We start from the raw sequence: 21,381 nt of genomic DNA, 5'->3' as shown, positions 1-21,381 counted from the left end.
TATCAACCCCTTACCCCGTTCGGCTATGCTCCCATCTCTCTCGTCGCCGCCACCCTCGCGTTGCCTCTTCCGCGCGCAGTAATCCAATCATCCGCGTCCTACGATTTGTACGTAGTAATTCCGTCTGTTTGATCATCCGGACGGCTCGGCTTTTCCCTACGCGCGTCTGCCGTTTGTTTCAATACAGCTTGCTTGCTTGTACGCGCGCGTACACGTGCGCGGGTAACTGTGAGCGATACGCGAGATTTGTACCGGTAATCGCTGATTGGTGATTGGCGGAACCGTTGACGGAGTGATTCGACCGTACATGCGTGGAGAAGTATGAAAAATTGTAATGTCCAAAAATGGCTGCAATAACTTTTACCAGATGCGACGATAAAACTGTTACAGGGACAATTCGTAATGGTTTTATAGAGATCATTAGATGTTATTTTTATCTGCGATATTACGTTGGCGGATAATACGGTAAATTAACAATGCTTAATTAGCAAAAAAGACTTTACAAAGGTGATTTCAGTTTTAATAAAACTATTAGTTCGTTGGCAGGATATAATTAATATAAATTACATAGAACCGTATATTTATCTTCTCTCTTATTAAGAATGACTTTATAATATAATATTTGTTACATGCAAATGAAATACTTTCTGTACTGGTAATGAATTCAATTATTAAAATCCGCACAATTCGAAAAGATAAAATTTTTATTGCCGGGATTTTCAGACTACCTACACGCACGCATGCAACGGCAGCATAATTTTCAATTACGGAATAAATACTAACGCTTGCGAAAGACGTGTAAATTCCGTTCGTTCATTCGGCCACACGCCGCATCGGCAACGTACTATTCCACACGTCATCTGACGTGATCGTTAATCCTGGATGTCGAGCAAGACGATAATCCCGGGGCAGCGGGTTATACGCCACTACAACGACCGTTTCCGTCGGGCATACGAGGTCCTTCATCTATCGCTCTTCACCTGTCGATAATACGCGTCGGAGGCGGACAAACGAAAAACGAAAAAAAAAATACGTGGAAAATAAAAGATAGGACGTTTCCCCGCATGCCCCGTCGTCCGTCCATGAGCGTAATGATGCACGTAATGTACCCAGCCGTGGCTGAATCGTTTAACGCGCGGATAAGCAGCGGTATTTCCATTACGTGAGAAACATAGGCTGACTCGTCGTTACGAGTTTCATAGTGCATTACAGCGAGGGGTTGGCAGAGAGATCGGGTGCGCATCGGCCGCAATAGGGGGATACGGTAGGGTGCGTCGATACTTGGACGTGTGCGAGAGGGGCTGTATAAAACGAGGGAGGCGGCGGTATAAACCGGTTGGCGGTGGGCGCGGGAAAAAGAGAGAACGGTCCGTAAAATTCCTCGTTACGATTACGACGTGGTCGTTGCCGTATATGCCATCCGCCGACGGTCACGTCCCGCGACGCGAAGGATACGAGATGGATTATTAAATTTCTAGTGCCGCGCGCGTGTGCCGCGTTATGAATTTCCACCCCTCCCCCCTTCCCAAGAGGCTCGATCCTCCTGTGAAAATCTTGGAAAACCCCCTCCCCCCCGACTACGATCGCTGTTTACGGATTGCGTAAAAATGCGAAACGCGTATAGGATGGTAGAGCAAAATGTACGAGGTATCTATAATCATGTTATGCAATTTCGACGGAGCGCTGTTACAAGGAATGCATCTGATCAATTGCTTCCAGAGAAGTATCAGTGTGTGTGTGAACCTAGCGTCTCATCTTGCGGAAACTCACAAACTATTGAGAGTTACTGTGGCTTCCTTTTCAATAGTTCTAGAGTTCTGATAGGTTAAACAAATAGTGCTGGCCATTTTAAAGCCAAAAAACGCGTCAGTACAAACTGAAACGCTAGCTTCACACACACACGCATAAACTTTCGCTCGATTGTTGCGAATCATGCGCGATTTAGTTTCTGAAAGAATTATCCTGGTAACGTGACATCCGCATAGACAGTATATCTAACAATTCCACGCATTTTCCGCGACAGTGGCGTACAAGCCGCAAAAGGCGAACAAAACTAGTGGTTGAAAATGTAAGATACTACGAAAATGGACGATGACAAGGTACGTGCTTCGGTATCAAGCGACTCTACGGGGCTGCTCCCGCGAAGTTTAATTAAATAACGAGGTGACGTCGCTGGCGGGAAAGGCGACGCGAAGGGAAAGGGGTAGTAGAGGTGGCGCGAGGATGGAGTAAGAAAGGGGACCGGCAGAGACAGCTAGAAACACAGAAGCCGGCAGTAAGAAAACGCGCGGACTTGGAAAGTGGGATGGACTGGGCCGAGGTGCCAAGTTGCTAGGTGACTTTGCTAGTTATTTAATTAGTCCGGAGATTCTCCCTTATACTCGACCACTTTCCCGCATCCCTCCTCTCTCAACCTCCTCTCCCCTCGCTCTTTTCCCTTTCTCCCAATGTTCCTCCGGAACTCTGTCTCCGGAAGACACCGCTGACTTCTATCAGGCGATGAGTTTTCTTTTTAACTAGCGACCCGTGCACACGCCAACAAAAGGCTTTCGCGTTCTTCACGTAACAGCACCGTTATCCGGACGTTCAACGCGGAGAAATTTGCTTTCGCGTAAACCTCGTAATCGTTATCGTCTCGATACTCAATTCAGTATCGAGGATACTTTATTGCACGATGTATTACTTAATTAAGTATCTTCGAATCCACCCCGCTGATTTCCTGACGGCAATTGAGAACAAAACCAGAAACGGCCATTTCGATAACGACATTCGGTTTGCCCTCATCCGCAGGAACGTCCCCTTCCGATCCTCCTCCCCTCCCCCGCCCCCGCATTCGATCCTAAATACGCGTGGAACGGCACGAGAAAGAGAGATCGGGAAGGAGGAAGGGTGGGCGTCCTCCGACAAGGAAAACGAATAGATTCCCCATGGGAAGTCGCCAACCTTTTCCTATACCTGCCCTCCTCCCTCCGCTCTCGTTTCCACCGGAGTTGCTGCCGGAAAGGCACCGGGAGCTTACGAGGGCTTAACTCGGTGACAGGATGATTGCTGGTATTATCGGAATTACTCCAGGGCGAATTGCGCCGCACGCCGTAACGAACTCGCAATATCGCGAAAATCGTGCGTTAACCCCTTCACCGGGAGTCCTTCCTAAGTCCCTTAAGGCCGCGGAATCGAGGATTCTCTAACGGTCGTGCCGATACTACGTACAGACGGCTAACGATAAAGGGGAAATCCGCGGAATATTGAATACGAGGCGATCTCGATGAAACGAAAACGCGAAGAACGTGCGCCCGAAACGTTCTCCCGTTCGGCAGAAATAAAATATGTAAGCACCTTAGATTATATTGTACATATGAAGGTAGGATATGTTGTACGAATGGCCGATAGATAGGAATTCAATACGTTAATAATAGTTGCTTTCCATTTACATCAAAACTCAGATAAATCTCACTTCTGTCTTTCTTCAACATTCATGTTGAAGAAAGACAGAAGTGAGATTTATCTGAGTTTGATGTAAATGGAAAGCACCTAATATGTAAGAGCGATTTCGGAGCAGCGGCGTAACTGCCGTAAGGTGTAAGTGCGATCGCGCCTAGATAACGAGAGAGCTGAAAGCGAGAAACGGAGCACGAGAGAGGCAGACTGTGATTGCGGGTGCTCTGATTCGGACGTCAAGCAAAAGAGGCGATGAAAGATTGAGCTCCTATCTGACTGCGATATTCTCTGTATGACGAGCGCTTGTAAAGTAAAAGTCGGACGTAATAAAATGTAAAAAATGATAAGGTGAGGGGCCCAAATTTCGTCCCCTAGTCACTTCTTCATACCTGGAGACCGTATTAAATGATGTAAGAGCTCAAAAATTTGACATTACCTTCGTTAAATATCCCTTTACCTGGAAACCAAGCCAAATCGCCTGTATAATCAATTGTCAGTATCCAAAAAAATTAATTTCAAAAGTACCTATGTTCGGCAAAACCAAAAAAAGTTCTAATTTCGTCCCCATACCTAAATTACGAAAAAAATAAGATAATTACGATTTGTTTTTTAATTTTCAACTTTATTCATATTATTTACTAAAAGTAAACACAATTAGTCGATTGTAGTGAATTAATATAAAATTTTATACTTGTAGAAAATTAAAAACATGAATTTAACAAAACTCAGAAAAAATATATGTTTACTTGAAAAATACATTAAAAACCTTGTCATTATTTTTTTTTAAGATGAGCATTTAGCTTTCCAAACAAATATCACAAAAAATTTCACTCGTCCAGAGGACGAATTTAGGAACATGAAGGGGGACGAAATTAGGAAAAACCATCAAGCTAACATCGCGGTTTCTATCTTTTCAACAAGTTGACCTAATGGCACACAATTCACACACCCTTCTATTGACAACGTACCTAAGCCAATGACATGCAGAGAATATAAAAACAATGCTTAGGCATAATTAGGCGTAAAAGACTATTAATAATGACATTGCAAGAACTCACGTTACTAAAAAAACGAAAAATCTTCGTAAAACCAGTACGGAAACTTCTTGGATCACTTAACTTTCACAACTGGCTCTGTTTGCCTTCCTCTATTATACACACGTGTTGGCGCTGAAAGCGCTTTTAGCGACAGGATCGAAAAATTAAAGAGGACGAAATTAGGCGCGGGGCCGAATTTTGGGCCCCCTACCTTACCCGAACACAGTCTCAGTTATTTGGTGCAAGTATTAAAGTCGAGCGTACAAATATATGAGGAAAGACGCGCGATCGTGAATACGTCCTCACGCCCGTGTCTCCGCGACAGAACTAAGAGTCTCAAAAATGAAAAATATTGTCACCTATTTAAAAAAAATCAGTTATTGCTGCAGATCAATTACGTATTCATTCGAACTTAAAGTTAATCCAAAGTGTTGAAACACGGTGGAATTCCACGTATAATATGCTAGAGAGATTTATACAATTGTCCGAAAAAATTAGCTGCATTATTTTGCAATGGCCTACGGCTCCTCCGATGCTAACTGCTAAAGAATTTGTTCAGTTGCTAAAACCATTTGAAGATGCAACAAAAATCATATGCGGCGAGTACTATCTTACTGCGAGTAAAGTAATTCCAGTTGTCAATATTTTAAAGAATAAATTACAGGCATTTGAACCTTCTACTGATATAGGTGTCATCACTTTAAAAAAACGTTAAAAGATTAGTTGAGCAAAAGATTTGAAACTATTGAGAGAGAGAACACGTATCATCGTTAGCTATGGCTACAATTTTCTGATATTCTGACAGATATTCAACTGTTAAAAATCAATTTTATTCCATTCAATTATTTATGCCCGATTTCACCAAAGTCGTTCAACTTGAACCTTAGTTCAATTCACTCTTGAAACAAAGAGTGAATTGAACTAAGGTTCAAGTTAAACGGCGTTGGTAAAATCGGGCATTAATCTCTCAAATTGCCAATATTTTTAACATTCTTATACCTATCAACTCAAACTCTATATGCTCTCTGATTCATAAAGTAAATCCTTCAATGTGATTTTCACAATGTCTCTTCAACGGTTAATTTCTTGGTATCTGATTATTAAATTAAATCATATTACTGCGAACGGAACCAGGTTAAATAAAAGTTACAAGATAAATAAATAAAGCTACAAAATATAATTAAATGCGAAATGTAATTTATATTATTATTTTAATTATATTATTTTAAATACATATTTGCAAGTATAAACTTATAATATATCATATAACATATATCGTGCATTAAATCTTTATCCATTTCATTAAAACGTTAAAAGTTTTAACATAAAGTATATTAAATAATAATAATTTGCAGTAGGATTGCTGACTTCAATTCTTACGTAAATAAATACTTATACAAATATTTATAATCTTTTGAACATATATAGAACGAAACAACTCATCTTTTTGATTCTTATTAAAATATCGTAATTTATCTAACAAAAATAACGATTTGTAACACGGATAAAAGAACAAATAGTATACAAATACATATTTGTAAGTATAAACTTATGATATATCATAAACATATATCGTGCATTAAATCTTTATCCATTTCATTAAAACGTTAAAAGTTTTAACATAAAGTATATTAAATAATAATAATTTGCAGTAGGATTGCTGACTTCAATTCTTACGTAAATAAATACTTATACAAATATTTATAATCTTTTGAACATATATAGAACGAAACAACTCATCTTTTTGATTCTTATTAAAATATCGTAATTTATCTAACAAAAATAACGATTTGTAACACGGATAAAAGAACAAATAGTATACAAATACATATTTGTAAGTATAAACTTATTTATGATATATCATATAACATTATATATCATGCATTAAATCTTTATCCATTTCATTAAAACGTTAAAAGTTTTAACATAATTTTATGATAATCTAACATATATATATGTATGTATATATATATACATATATATAGGTATATGTGTGTATATATATATATACATATATGTATATATATATAATAAATTAATCCTGGTATTTTAAAATCCATAAAATGTCAGAACAGTCAGTCTATTGTTAATTACTTGTAATTTTAAAATAACACATCTATGAAGCGCTTAGAATTTATTTATTATTAATTCTCTGTTATTATATAAAGGATGTAGATGGATTTATTATATGTACAATGTATTATTTACTAACTTGTATAAGGACTGTGTTCAGAAGAATAAGAATCTCTATTGATAGTTTTTCCAAGCGATATTCCATTAGAATATATGAATTCCTTTGTAACAATTATGCGTTATTTGTATAGTTTATCATTGGAATACATTTTTTACGTGACATTCTTGTAGCCATATCTCTGTACACTTGTCAACTTGTACATCGATGTAAAAATAACGCGATACATCTGAAATTGGGTGAAAATCTTGTAAATTTAAATATATCTAAACAGATAATTAATCAAGATCCTAACCAAATGCCAGAGGACTTTCATTACTATCTGAATCAACCACTCAGAGACGTTCGATATTTTTTGTGTCTCGATACTTTCATCCATGATACATATCGATACGATCTGAGACGCCGATTGCCTATTTGCCTACTGAAGATTTGGAAACGATGGAAGGGGAACAATTATAGGGGAAAATGGTCGGGAGATTTCGAGCCGTGTACAATTTCGAGAAAAAAGATAATAGCCGCACGAGACTCGAGCACCGCTTTCGAGATCCGACAAACTTCTCTCTGGTTCAAGACACCGCGGACATACACACACAATCATACATATGCACATACTCATACACATTTCCGAGTTTGAAGTCTTATGAGTTCGTGAGTTAGCTATACTCTTTGCTGAATCGTATAATGGCCGATACTAACCGAAGAAATAGAAGTGCCAATAATAATAAGAAGAAGAAGAAGAGATCCGACAAGCGACGAGCGCTGCAAAAAAAACAAGCTCGGTATTCCGAGCGCGACAGATTTCGAGGAAATGAACGTAAAAAACAAACGCCAGCTCGCCGAGCAAAATTGTTAGATCTTGTTTCGCTGTCACCGCGATGGCAATAAATCACTTAAGGCCTATCTACATAAGACGCAGAACGCAAGTCGCAAGTCGCAGGTCGCAAGAAATAAACGCAGGTCGCAAGATTTTTGCGTCTACGTAGTCTACATAGATACGCAGCGAGTACTTTTCCTGAGAAAAATAGAGTATTATAATATTAGGTACATACGTTCTTGGCTATGTTGTGTGAGCAATATATAAAATATAGATAATATAGATATATAATATAGAACATATCCCGCGTTACTTTTATATCTGGTCTCTCCTAATATCATAACCTCTCTTTCAGAGGCAACAATTGTTTTTTTGAGCAAAGAAAGATGAGTACAAGGAGACGTAAATTACTACTATTACTGTGTGCAAGTTTAAGTAATCTGTCTGCCGAATTATTACGATTTGGTATATTGAATCGTTCGAGGAGAAGATGGTGGGTTCGACCTATAAATCGTCCACGTGATGATTTGGGTCATTTTCGTAATCTCTTTTCCTATATGCAAGAGGAAGATCACGAAGAATTCTTCGAATTTACAAGAATGGTGCCAAGTCAATTTAATAAGTTATGTGATCTTGTGCGTCCTCTCCTTACGAAAAGATCTATTCGCCCCAGCCTGCCAGTTGAATTACGTGTAGCCATTACTTTATCGTAAGTGTTGTATTGTATTCCTTATTACTGATTACTGATTATATGTCATTATTACAGAGAAATCACCTCGTCTCTCGTCTCGCCGAAACACTACGATGTACGATGTACTGAGTTGCCGCGTTATAACACGATATATACTGTGACGATACGCTGATTGGCTGATCGCTTCGACGCAAGACGCGAAAGTTAAAGTTCGCCCAACTTCTGTGCGTCTTGCGTATTGCAGCCTGCAGCCGGAAATACGTCACGCTGCGTCTGTCTTGCGACCTGCGACCGGGCTGCGACTCGCGTTCTGCGTCCTATGTAGATAGGCCTTTACCGAAATCGGAAGGCTCGCCATCGACGCCGCGGCATACCTTTCAAAAAAAAGAAGGTAGCCGCGACGTCGCCGAAACACGCGCGATACTCGAGCACCGCTTTCGAGATCCTACTCCTTATAAGGAGAAAACTGAAAAAATTAATTGCTTCGACAAGCGGCGAGCGCTAGAAAAACATGCGCGGTATGCCAAACGCGGCGGACTTCAAGGAATTGAACGCCGGATTGCGGAGCAATAAATTATTTCATCTCGCTTCGCTGTCACCGCGATACAACTAAATTACTATCGCATTTGGAAGGCTCGCGCTCCTTCCAAAAAAAAAAAAAAAATTACCGTAACGTAAACAAAACACGAGCGAGACTCGAGCGTCACGTTTAAGATTTTAATAGAGAGAGACGCCAACTCAAGTAGGAAAGAGACGCCAACAGGGTCGCGTGCCAAAGTCCTCTGATTTGCTGGTAGCCATGAGCGAATCTTCTGATTGACTGGTATTAATCCGAGTCGCTACGGCACCTCTCTTCTCGAAGCCGCCTACATCTTAAGGTGCCATTTCATGTTGACGCTTGATGCTCATTTTCAGCGAGCAAGTCTTCAGAAATAATATTTTTTATTTATATGGATATATAAATTTATATATATATATAATACTATTTCTAGGGTCACGTGTCACGTGGCTCCGCTTTGACGCTAGCGTCAAGAAATGAAGTTGAACTTATTCAACATCCACCGTTGACGCTAAATCGCCGTTGATCGTCCCAGTACAATCAAAAATGGACTTCAAAATACGTAAAATATTAATTATTTTCAAGTAATATCTCCAAGTAGTAATATATATATATATATATATATATATGTTAGATTATCATAAATTACTTATATATTTTTTATAAGTACTGCAAATTATTATTATTTAATAGATCGTATCGATATGTATCATGGATGAAAGTATCGAGACACAAAAAATATCGAACGTCTCTGAGTGGTTGATTCAGATAGTAATGAAGATTAATTATCTGTTTAGATATATTTAAATTTACAAGATTTTCACCCAATTTCAGATGTATCGCGTTATTTTTACATCGATGTACAAGTTGACAAGTGTACAGAGATATGGCTACAAGAATGTCACGTAAAAAATGTATTCCAATGATAAACTATACAAATAACGCATAATTGTTACAAAGGAATTCATATATTCTAATGGAATATCGCTTGGAAAAACTATCAATAGAGATTCTTATTCTTCTGAACACAGTCCTTATACAAGTTAGTAAATAATACATTGTACATACAATAAATCCATCTACATCCTTTATATAATAACAGAGAATTAATAATAAATAAATTCTAAGCGCTTCATAGATGTGTTATTTTAAAATTACAAGTAATTAACAATAGACTGACTGTTCTGACACTTTATGGATTTTAAAATACCAGGATTAATTTATTATATATATATACATATATGTATATATATATATACACACATATACCTATATATATGTATATATATATATACATATATATATGTTAGATTATCATAAAATTATGTTAAAACTTTTAACGTTTTAATGAAATGGATAAAGATTTAATGCATGATATATAATGTTATATGATATATCATAAATAAGTTTATACTTACAAATATGTATTTGTATACTATTTGTTCTTTTATCCGTGTTACAAATCGTTATTTTTGTTAGATAAATTACGATATTTTAATAAGAATCAAAAAGATGAGTTGTTTCGTTCTATATATGTTCAAAAGATTATAAATATTTGTATAAGTATTTATTTACGTAAGAATTGAAGTCAGCAATCCTACTGCAAATTATTATTATTTAATATACTTTATGTTAAAACTTTTAACGTTTTAATGAAATGGATAAAGATTTAATGCACGATATATGTTTATGATATATCATAAGTTTATACTTACAAATATGTATTTGTATACTATTTGTTCTTTTATCCGTGTTACAAATCGTTATTTTTGTTAGATAAATTACGATATTTTATTAAGAATCAAAAAGATGAGATGTTTCGTTCTATATATGTTCAAAAGATTATAAATATTTGTATAAGTATTTATTTACGTAAGAATTGAATCAGCAATCCTACTGCAAATTATTATTATTTAATATACTTTATGTTAAAACTTTTAACGTTTTAATGAAATGGATATATACAAAATAAAAAATATTATTTCTGAACATTTTTGCTCGCTGAAAATGAGCGTCGAGTTGATCGAGCGTCAACGTGAAAAGACACCTTTAGTCTTTATAAGGTTGAAACAGAAAAGCCGAATCATTTTCGAAACGCTAATAAATCAAACGCGGGCAACGCGGTATGACGGATGTAACGCACTTCGAGAAACTGTAAAGGATCACGGGGCATAGATCATGGGACTTCGCATCACTTCCGCGAAAGGATCGAGGTATTTACTAGAAATTTAGAAAAATAGTAAAGGGGAATGAAGCCATCTTGCTGTAGCCATCTCGATGCAAGTGCGCCTCCCAAAAAAAAAAAACTAACCACTCGAGCATTGCTTCTATCGTAATCTCGCAACTGCTAAATCGTAATCAGTATTTATAACGATAAAACGAAATATATAAATCAGTTTCGGACAAATGACAAATACCACAAACCAACAGGTAATACACAAATCGCATTGTAAGATACCGAATAATCCGCGTACTTCTCGTGCGATATCTCTCGTATTCATTTTTCAAAAAAGTCACACCGAGTACTTAATAGACGCGCCGAGGCAGTCGCCCGTTATTCGATTGGATGATGTAACTGACAATGAGATAGTGATTTGGAAGAAATGGGTATGAGGAGGAACGCTTCGCCGATCGTATTGATGCGGGTGCGTCGTTCGGAAAATAAAGGACTACCCGCGATATAAATTATACAAGCGAGACTCGAACAACATTGTTGATGTTATTACGCCGAGACATAGATAAGAATTATTTGTGTGCTGCGGGGATACTATCGAGTGGCATACAGACCGTGAAACGAAACGCATTTCTAAATACGGAATACCACGGGTATATGTCTCATACTAATTGTATGTCTCTCAAAACTTTGAAACATTCTAGTATAAAACTTCAGAGTCAAACATACTTTAGACGATCTATAATTTATGTCAAAGTTGAGGAGATAGAATTCTATTTGTGATTTTATATGCCGTATAAAACAGAAAGAACAAGAAGAGTTAAAATATAAGGATTTGTAAAAAAAAATAGAAATAAGAAAAAAAATATTTTTTCTTATTTCTGCTCAGAGAACATACCTATACTACTAAAGTTAGTACGGAAAAATCTAACTACCGGTGATGAGCGCACGTGGCAAATGGTAGGAAAGCGATTAATCGTTCCACGTATATTATTTATGTATGGCATATTATTTCGCATTGAAGAAATACACAATATAACAGTCTTGCCATAGATAAATAATATGCCATACATAAATAATATACGTGGAACGATTAATCGCTCTCCTACCATTTGCCACGTGCGCTCATCACCGGTAGTTAGATGGAGACGCGCTGAAGACAAAGAGCTCGGGGGCTCTTTGAAAAATTGACGCGCCAGCGAAGCGCAACGTGCACTTTAATAAAAGATGTTTACCGCGCGCGGACAACGCGCGCTTCGTAATCCGAGACGACGGTCATCACGGTTTCGTGCAATAAACTATTTTGTATCATAGCGAGGGGAACGATACCCGACAATTGTTGTCATCTTTTGCACGCGCACGTCATATAAACGGGATAATCCACTGGATCGTCGTGTTCGATCTGTCGAAACGCGGACTTGTTCGAAAATAAACCTCTCGACGTTACCACCGTGGCAAGAAACTTGGAGGAGTTTCTCGCCTGTGTATTGAGGTCGCGTCACATGGCGATATCCAAACGATATTTTATGCCGATAGCATAGGTGATATCGCGCGCATATCGGTCTATTTTCTTTTTTTTTCCAGAGAACGCTGAGTTTTATAGCTATAGCAAATTTGATTCGACCGACGCCTCGAGTTTTTCGCCACGTGAAATATCAACCGATGAAAGTAATAATTAAATTTAACGTAACAACGTTAAAGTCGGAGCCGATCGAGGCACACTGAGAGTTTAACACGGGAATTGCGTAACGTGGTAACGCATTTAAAAAAAAAATGAGATTAATCTTTTCGAGGATCGAATATCGTTCAATACTCGCCAATTTCTGTCGAACGGGCGCCTCTTGAAAAATAAACGAAACTCGATTGCGATATGCTTCTGGGGGGTGGGACGGATCAGGGATTGAAGGGAATTAGGGCGAAAAGAGGACGCCCATCCCCCGGACTTACTGAAGTACGACAAGATAACGTACCCACCCGTCCCTTTCCTAAGCCCTGGACCTTCCTCTGATCTCAGCAGCCCTCGTCTTCGACATCCAGTTTCGAACTCCCGTCCCTTACTTGCTTGAACGATATGACACAAGAAAGTCGGAATAGGCGGACAATTTTAGACTTCCGATCGATATATCACGTTTCAAAACTTTATGATGTATTATACGAGAATATCACGAATATACGTCACCGCTGGATGTAAAGAAAATTACGTAGCGCATATATTATTCAATTTACGCAAATCAATTTTCGTGAAAGAATATTGTTAACATTTCGCGCGAGGTGTGTTAGATGAAGCGGAGTAAAGAAAAAAGAGAGAGAGAGATAATCACGTACAACTGTTCTAAAACGCTAAGTAATTGGAGCACGAAAAAAATGACAAAGCAGTTCTTCCCGCTTTGTTCTCGGCAGCTCATTAAGTGGCGTTGCTTGACGGCATTATACTCCTTGCCTCTCTGGCCCTTCCTGTCTGGAACACCTGGCGTCCATTGTAGCGACGATAATGTCGCCATGTCAACCTCATGCCGCTACATTAATCAGGCTTTTGAATCTCGAAAACTCGAATATTTAACCAGGATTGAGAGACCACTACTAATGTGCGCCCGCAAACACACATTCGCAATTCGCATAATAGTACGGATTAATACGTAATAAATTAATTCGTCCAGCGAACTCAATAATAATAACACTATTTTCCTTTCATCGCATTTATGGATTAATTTACAGAATTCGAGGACAATTATTCGCGATTATTGCGCGTTTTGCGAGGAAATTCGAGACGGAAAAATGACCGAAATTTCTAAAAGACCAATATCGGGCAAACAGACGGGACTACCTTGTCGAATCCTGTAGATCCTGCAGTAGTCGTATATGGCGAACGTAAGAATTCGCCGGAGCTTCCAAAGCGTTTCTCCCCACGTCCTTCCCTTTCCGCGGATCTCTCGAAAACGAGAAAGAGATGCGCACTTGAGATTTTTCTTCGGCGTTTTTCGCATTGGCGGAACGCAAGCTCGCGCGAAAATAAAGGACTCGAATTTCACGAAATTTCGCATATATCCAACCGAGATCACGCGCGTATGCACATAAATGTATATGGATCAATATGTCATGACAATAGTTTTTTAACTATTTTTTGCATGCATCAAAAATATATTATACATTTTATAATATCTAATACACAATACACAATAAATTCGTAAAACATGTTTAAATTTTTATCTGAGGAATATAAAAAATGTATAGATTTTCATAAATAAAATAGTACACTTATGTACGCATACGTATGTCGCTTTGTTCTTAAAAAAAAATGAAAAAATATGTAAAATAAATCAACTCGAAAATGTCAATAATCACAAGTTGCAGACAAATTTATGTTTCAAAATAGATATAGTTAGTCTAGATAATTTGTTGATAACTTAGACTGTAAAAAGACGTGTAAGAAATATTTAGATTCATATATCTCAAGCTTAACAAAACGGTGTACAACAATAGCTACAACTAGACTGGCAGATTTTTTTCCTACCGACTCGAAGACAATATATTTAATGTCCTCCTTTAGCCTTAGCAATACGAATAACGTTCAGCAACAAACAGTGGATATAATCAAGCGCTGGTCGAATCGGCGGCCCTTCATGAATTGAGTTTCGTGGGCTTCTCTCGCACCCGTTTCGTCCTCGAATCCTTCTTCCTCCGATTCAACCGCCCCTCGTGCGCCATCATCGCGGGGACTTGGAGCCGCCGATCGATAGCGCCCACGAGACTTTCCACTCATATATTTGATTGCTCGGCAAACATGCCTAAGTTTATCCCGCAGCCATCGTCATCACCGAGCGACTACTACGACGCGGGCAATGCCACGACTACTCGCGTATACTCTCATGCACGTATCCTTCCGAGCGCGCTCAGATGTCGTCGCGAGTTTGTTCGCTCAGGGCGTTGCGCTTAAAGTAATTCGATCCTATTAAAGCCGCGATGTAATTGAACGCTACGAAGTTACTGAAGTATTCGGTCTCGATGAAGGAACGGCGAAGGAAGAGCGATCGACACGCGAGCTAGAAACCCCCTTGCTGACAAAACATTCTACTTTCCCGACAGTTTTCGACGTATAAACGTTCGTTCTAAATTCAAGCAGCTCGGCGAGAATAAAATATTTATTACGCACATCGTCGGCAATGTCGAGCGTACAGGAAAAGCGACAACTTCTATTCATTCTCCCCCCTTTGTAATCGCTTATTCAATTATTCTTTAACATTGTAACTGTGTCGCGCCATTAGCTTCGCTTTTAGTACTATAAACGGTTCGTGGCCTTACGATACGGATGTGTTAACTCGTTTGACGAGCTGCCGCTCGATAGTCGAGTCAAGGCGAGATGTATAGCGCGTTTAGCGATCGATCTTCTTATACTCGTTTCCGCGAGTAAAACTTGGCGGAAGTTGTACGCTTCATTAATCAACAGTTGATAATTAAATCAAGCCACGAACTAAGTTCGAAAAAATGCTGCGCTCTCTCGTTTGAGTTCGCCTCGGTGTTAGAGGGCCTCATTAGAGAGTAATTATTTCGCTACGTTACGCGAAGGCGCTATACCCCCGATCGATAGATCTTTTATCCAGCCGCATAGTTGGTGTTCCGAAAGAAGCGTCAGTTCAGAAAATAGAATCGTCGTGATCGATGGGCGACGAACATCTGTTACCTTTGCTGATGAAAGAGGGCGATTTGAATATAGACCCGTTGATATACGCGCCCCGTGTATGTCAACCTTTGCGACGTGCTTGTAAAAGTCGCTAGCGAACATCTGTTTTTTTTTTTTTTTTTTTGTAACCGCTGAGGATAAACGAAATTGCCGTGTTACAGAATATAATAGCGCAATGCGGGAATTATTAAGTACTTTATAAATATATTAGATAATTTAACATAAATGAACAAGCCAACGTGAAAGCTAATATCATTTGCCAATTAACATTGATATGATATTCCGTATAACAGCGGAAGTTATACGATTAATACACATAAACAAATCAAGCGCAAATACAGAATCGTTAATAATTGATATAACAATTATTTATAAAATAATCATGTCAAGTATGCATCAATACACAACCGAGTTTGCATATGATAATATCTGTCAGTAATGTAAATTTTCAATTCATCCGCAAGTAGATTTTTTCTGAAAATTTCGGAACACAATGCTTTCGAGAGTGACGTACTTGCATTTTATGATTAAAAAAAGCGGAATATTTTTTTATCACGCGAATACAGAGGGAGCATATATAGAGAAGAGATATCCAGTCAAACCAGATAGATTCGTGTCACGGGTATAAAAGAATACACACATATGTATAGTCTTGCTGACACGCAGCGAATGGGTGGAGTTCCGACTATTTCACTAATGGCGCGGAGTACTGAAAGAAGACTCGCTTAAAAAAAAAAAAAAATTATTAACGACTTCGCGAAATGCCTTTTAGGGCGCGACCACGCGGAATAGGACAAGTGGGATTTGATATCGAGCCCGTAGCGTGAAGCTCTCGCGTACTTCGTGATACATTTGATCCATTCTATTTGCACTTCGCACGATACTCAATGAAATTTACGTCTACTTTTTAGACGAGCATCAATTAACCGTTCGCTCTAATTTTAGATGTAATTGATACTTTATATCGATATAGAAATCACATAAATATTGCCAGCAGTATTTTATCCATTTGTTTAGAATTGAAAGCAGACGTTATCATATCTGTTTTATTACTTCCATCTATAGTGAGAATTAATTATTTTTACATTACCGTGATTACGTCAAAATGAAAATTTTCACGTGTTTCATAGAACGAAGAGTCTGGCAACGATTGCCAATATCGATTATGAATCATACGAATTGCTATCGGCAGTAGGAATGGACGAGTTCATTTCATTAACGAAGCCACTAAATTCCGCGAAAATGGAGCACGAATTCTACGGGGTAATTGCTACGGCTGCAGGTTTTACAAAGTGTTTCGTCGGCGGTGTCTATTGGGCCCTAGGTACGAAAAGTGAAACGAGCGCACCGTACGGGAGTCGGAACGAAAAAGGGGCGAGCATTAAAAACGCTGACAAAGTTACTAAACACTCGAGTGTGTCGGCCCTTTTTATATTCGCGAGATGGGATGCTGCCGAGGTTGCGCGAGGACGAAACGAACCAGAAGAACGAGAGGACCGTCACACAGGCGCAGAGAAAGCAGCGAACTTTCAGGCAGTACAAAAATTCGACAGATAATATAAGAATATTTTTTTTAGATCTCAAGTAGCAAAAAATTGAGATAGTCGAAGAGAATTTTTAATGAGTCTCTTGCAGCGCGTGAGATTCAACGTGATTTACAAAATAGTGCTTGCAAAACATGTATTTTTAATCATTGTTCATATATTCAAGTACGAATATTTTATTAATTATAATCATAAAATTGTTATGATTAATTTTATAGTTTTAACAGATATTTCTCAAAGAAAAAGATTTTATTTTAAATGTTGAGTTATGAATAGAAATACAATTCTTACGTTGTCTCTTTTTTAAATTGCGAAAAGATAATTGCAAATTAATACGATATTATAATTTGATAGAATTTCGTTGGACAGACGCTATCATGGTATTTGACATTTTATTCGGTCGTACCATTTCTAACTCAATTTTTCGATGGTGTTTGCGCGACACCCTCTCGTCCGAGGTTCTGTAAATACTGCACAAGCTCCGAATCACGATGTAGGATATATCCGGGACGGACGTATCCGAGGAGAAAAAAATAAGACTCGGCATGGGGATAACGGAACGTGGGGAGAAATGTGTATTACGAGCTGGGACAGCAAGTGTAATGTGAGGACACGTAATGCCATTATAATGCGGACACGGCCGCGTTCCCGGAGGGATGCATGGAGGGCGTGCAGAGAAAGAAGACGGAAGACAAAGAGACACGGGCACGTACACGAACCGTTACCGGGCGTGACACACCCGGAAAGCGCCAGTGCCACGGTGTTATTACGGGGAGATACATTTTCGACCGGAAGGTCCCTCGTCCTACATTCGAGAAATGTCGCGACTCAGTCAGCCGAGCCGCGCATAAAATTAGCCGTCTCTCTTTTAACAGAGAGGAATCTGGGAAAATATGAGTACCTCTAAATGGCAAATTTAACCCGGGAATAGTCACCTGGGGTAATTTTTACACCGCAGCGTCGAAAAAAATAAAGTCACAGTAATTTTCTTTACTGATCTAAAATATACCACCTTTCATTCGAAGGTTCCAAGACCCAACCTGCATGATAGAAAAAGTTTATGGCCTATACATTCATGATATCAGATAAATATCTTCGAACGGCCTCGCTTCCTCGACAATGGCAGAAACGGAACTCCTTTCGTCGCTGATCACTCGCGAAGATAAAACGGATAAAACTATTTTCACCTCTTTCCGAGTTTCGAGTACACCGCGGAATTTTCATGATAAAAAAAGAAGAGCGACTCCTTCCTCGCGACGCTCCTTCCGATAAATGAATAGACGAACATCACGAGTTCTATTTAACCCTTCGTTTTGCTATAGTTTTTATCGATGATAAATTGCGTGGTTTTAGATAGACGCCTATCTGTACAATATAAAGTGTACATTTTTTAAGCGTACTTACAAATTTTTTTTGCGGATATTTAAATAAAGATGCTGATGCAGAATATTTTTGTGACATATAATATACTTTTAAATTTATACTAGAATAGAGAAAAAGCCGCATTTTCAATATTTAAGATATGGTAACATAAATTGTAAAATCTATATACGATATTTTTCACTGAATTGATAATTATTCTATTCTTTCTGTTTCAGGCTGTGCCTTCGTGAAACTTTCGTCGCACCAAGAAGCACTGGCAGCAATAAACTCTCTACACGGTAGCCAAACTATGCCGGTGAGTATCCGTGTAATATTCCAACAACGAGCATTGGTCGACCCCTTCACTCTTCGAGCGCGCGTTTTATTTTTTTATCTTTCGATCCGCCTCTTCAGCCGATGACCGCCAGTCAACGTGTTCATGGACGCCGGCACGTATTTACGCTCGGAAAATGTCACGTACGCGATATTAACAGAAAGGAGGGTAAATATTCATAGAAGCGCTACACTGGATGAAGGGGGGCTGATATGAATATCGAGGATAGGGATGCGCGCCATGGCGCTGGGCAGTAGATGGCCGTCTTCCGTTAACGGCAGAGGGGCGAGAAGTAGGGGGAGGGGGGAGTCGGAAGGGGTAACTGGTAGCTGGTGGTTGGAGATCGGACCGGGTAGCCGTAGCAATGGCTGTCGTGCCTGCAAACACCCCAGTAATGACTGGCCAAACAGAAATCTGCATAACACTTGGAGAAGCGCGGCTCTCGCCTCCTTCCCTCCGCCAGCCCTCCGGAGAGAAGAGCGTCCCTCGGTCTCCGTCAAACCGCCGAACTTTCTCGGCTTAGGGTCGGACCAGGAATTCCCAGTTGTAATTGAATTGTCAGTGAGTTCCGTCCGGGATTCCACCTGCTGATTGGCGAAACTTTGCAAAGCCGCTTGCCGGACCCCCGATCGTCCTTGTCGGCGTTATTGCCTATCGACCGTCGCTCACGCTGACATGCATTGACGCGCCTAAGGGAGTTTGTGTCTCAGACAATTATTAGACAATGTACAATTAAGATCGAAGCGAAGATTTATATTGAACTGTCGCTTTTACATTGTTCGCGATTCTACAACTCTCTAATTGAATAAATTTATTTTCGTCGGTCACAGAAGACCCACCATTAAAAGAGAGAAATTATTGAAATATTAAAGAGCTAGCACGAATTTCTACGAACCCGACATTAAAAGAATTTAAAAAATCGAACAAGTAATAAAATATAGACAAAATCCTTACTATTACATAAAGGGGAAAAGTTTGTTTGTTCCATTGTTCAGGGCAATCTTAGAAACTATTGTATTAATTTCAAAACTTTTTACACTGGTGGATCTCTTATATCTTCCTGAGTGACATAGGCTATGTGCCATTGTGCTACAACCCAATTTAAAACAATTTAAAAAGCTTACAAAGAAAGCTATAAGAATTTACAATACAAAATGGGGATTCAAATTATAATAACACAAATAAAGTTGTTTAAAAAAAGACGCCCAGGCGAAGCCCCGCCCGGGTAACCAGCTAGTATATTATAATATAATCTGAGGCCGGTGCTTTTGATACAAAAATTCTGATAAAATCTATGTATCCAGTGTTACCTATTTTTCTATGCGTCTCTAAGAATCTGACGTGAAACCATATCGTCTTATTACTTTTTATCAAAGCTGCTACAAAAGCGTAACAAGATTTATCATATGTCACGTCCTTGTACGTTGCGCGAAGAGAAGCTCGCGCTGCTTTTGATATTTGACGGGGGATTCGCAGTTTATGTCATGCATTAAACGTGTACATGCGTTGGGGTGAAATCGCATAGGTGGTAGTGCGGAATGGTTACGTGAATATTACTCGTTACAACCCTCTAATCTAATAGCCGAATACACGAACGGAAGACGGAGCGCAGGGGCCGACTTCAGGACCGCGACTATTTGCCCACGAAAGAGGTGCGCGCGCGCGCGAGCGCGGTCCGTAATATGCAGATTGCTTAATTATCGCAACGAATTATGCAAATCTCGACGTCGATGTTACGAGATTTCGCCGCACAGTCGTGGCCGAAGGGATGAGAAGTGAGAGGACGAAAGCAGCGGCGAGTGTTGGAGTTAACGCTTTCGCCGAAATGCCGACCTTCGACCCTGAAACTATTCGACCTAAAAGAGATACGAAAGGCACGTGGTTGCGTACTACGAGCAAGCGCGACTTAATTATTGCGGCAAATTATGCAGATTCGAAATTAAATTCTGCATGACGCGGGCGAAGAGCAGTGGGGGGGAGGGAGAGAGAAGGCATTTAATTAAACAATTTAATGCCATATGATTTTTAATCAATTAACAAAGAAAGATGCAGTTTTGATTTCCAGTTTGATTTTTTTTCCAGTTTGCGCGAGCAATTCTACATTAGAGATAAGGTTTTTTTCTTTATGGTTGTGTAAAATAATGTGTCTGAAAGACTAAATATTTTAATATAAATAAATAATTTCATAAAAGAAATTAATACGAATTATCACAATCTCTAAAACACTACAATATTATCATCGAGAACGAGACGTGCAATATAATTGCAAGATCAAACGAGCCCGCCGAAGGCGGGCGAAGTTTGATCGAAATTATATGAAAAGTCTCGTTCGAAGATGATAATCTCCCACCCTTAATCTACCCAATTGAAATAAATATCTACTCCCACTATCATCTTCAAAATTACATTGTGATAATTCTGAGTTCGTGACACAAAACAATATGAAGATAGAAGGGAATCATCCTAGAGATAAAATGGCGGAGCACGCCATCTATTCAAAATTACTAGGCGTTAAACGTTGTGATGTTAAGGTGTTTAGCAATAAAAAGCTCTTATG

At 39.0% G+C, this 21,381-nt stretch overlaps 1 protein-coding gene across 15 annotated transcripts in view; it reads left to right on the top strand.

The window, feature by feature from the left end:
• The window catches only part of Bru3 (bruno 3), a 268,358-nt gene that overhangs the window by 201,331 nt on the left and 45,646 nt on the right, over positions 1 to 21,381 (top strand). For all 15 annotated transcript variants that reach the window (XM_071708619.1, XM_071708560.1, XM_071708590.1 and 12 more), the window contains one exon: positions 18,727 to 18,806. In XM_071708619.1, coding sequence (XP_071564720.1) covers positions 18,727 to 18,806 — 80 coding nt within the window. The remainder of the gene's footprint in view (positions 1 to 18,726; positions 18,807 to 21,381) is intronic.

Source organism: Temnothorax nylanderi, unplaced genomic scaffold, assembly GCF_030848795.1.
Source record: "Temnothorax nylanderi isolate EJ_2023f unplaced genomic scaffold, tnyl_v1.0 TNYL_tig0004_pilon, whole genome shotgun sequence".
Taxonomy (NCBI): domain Eukaryota; kingdom Metazoa; phylum Arthropoda; class Insecta; order Hymenoptera; family Formicidae; genus Temnothorax; species Temnothorax nylanderi.
This window is presented reverse-complemented; position numbering and strand designations above follow the sequence as displayed.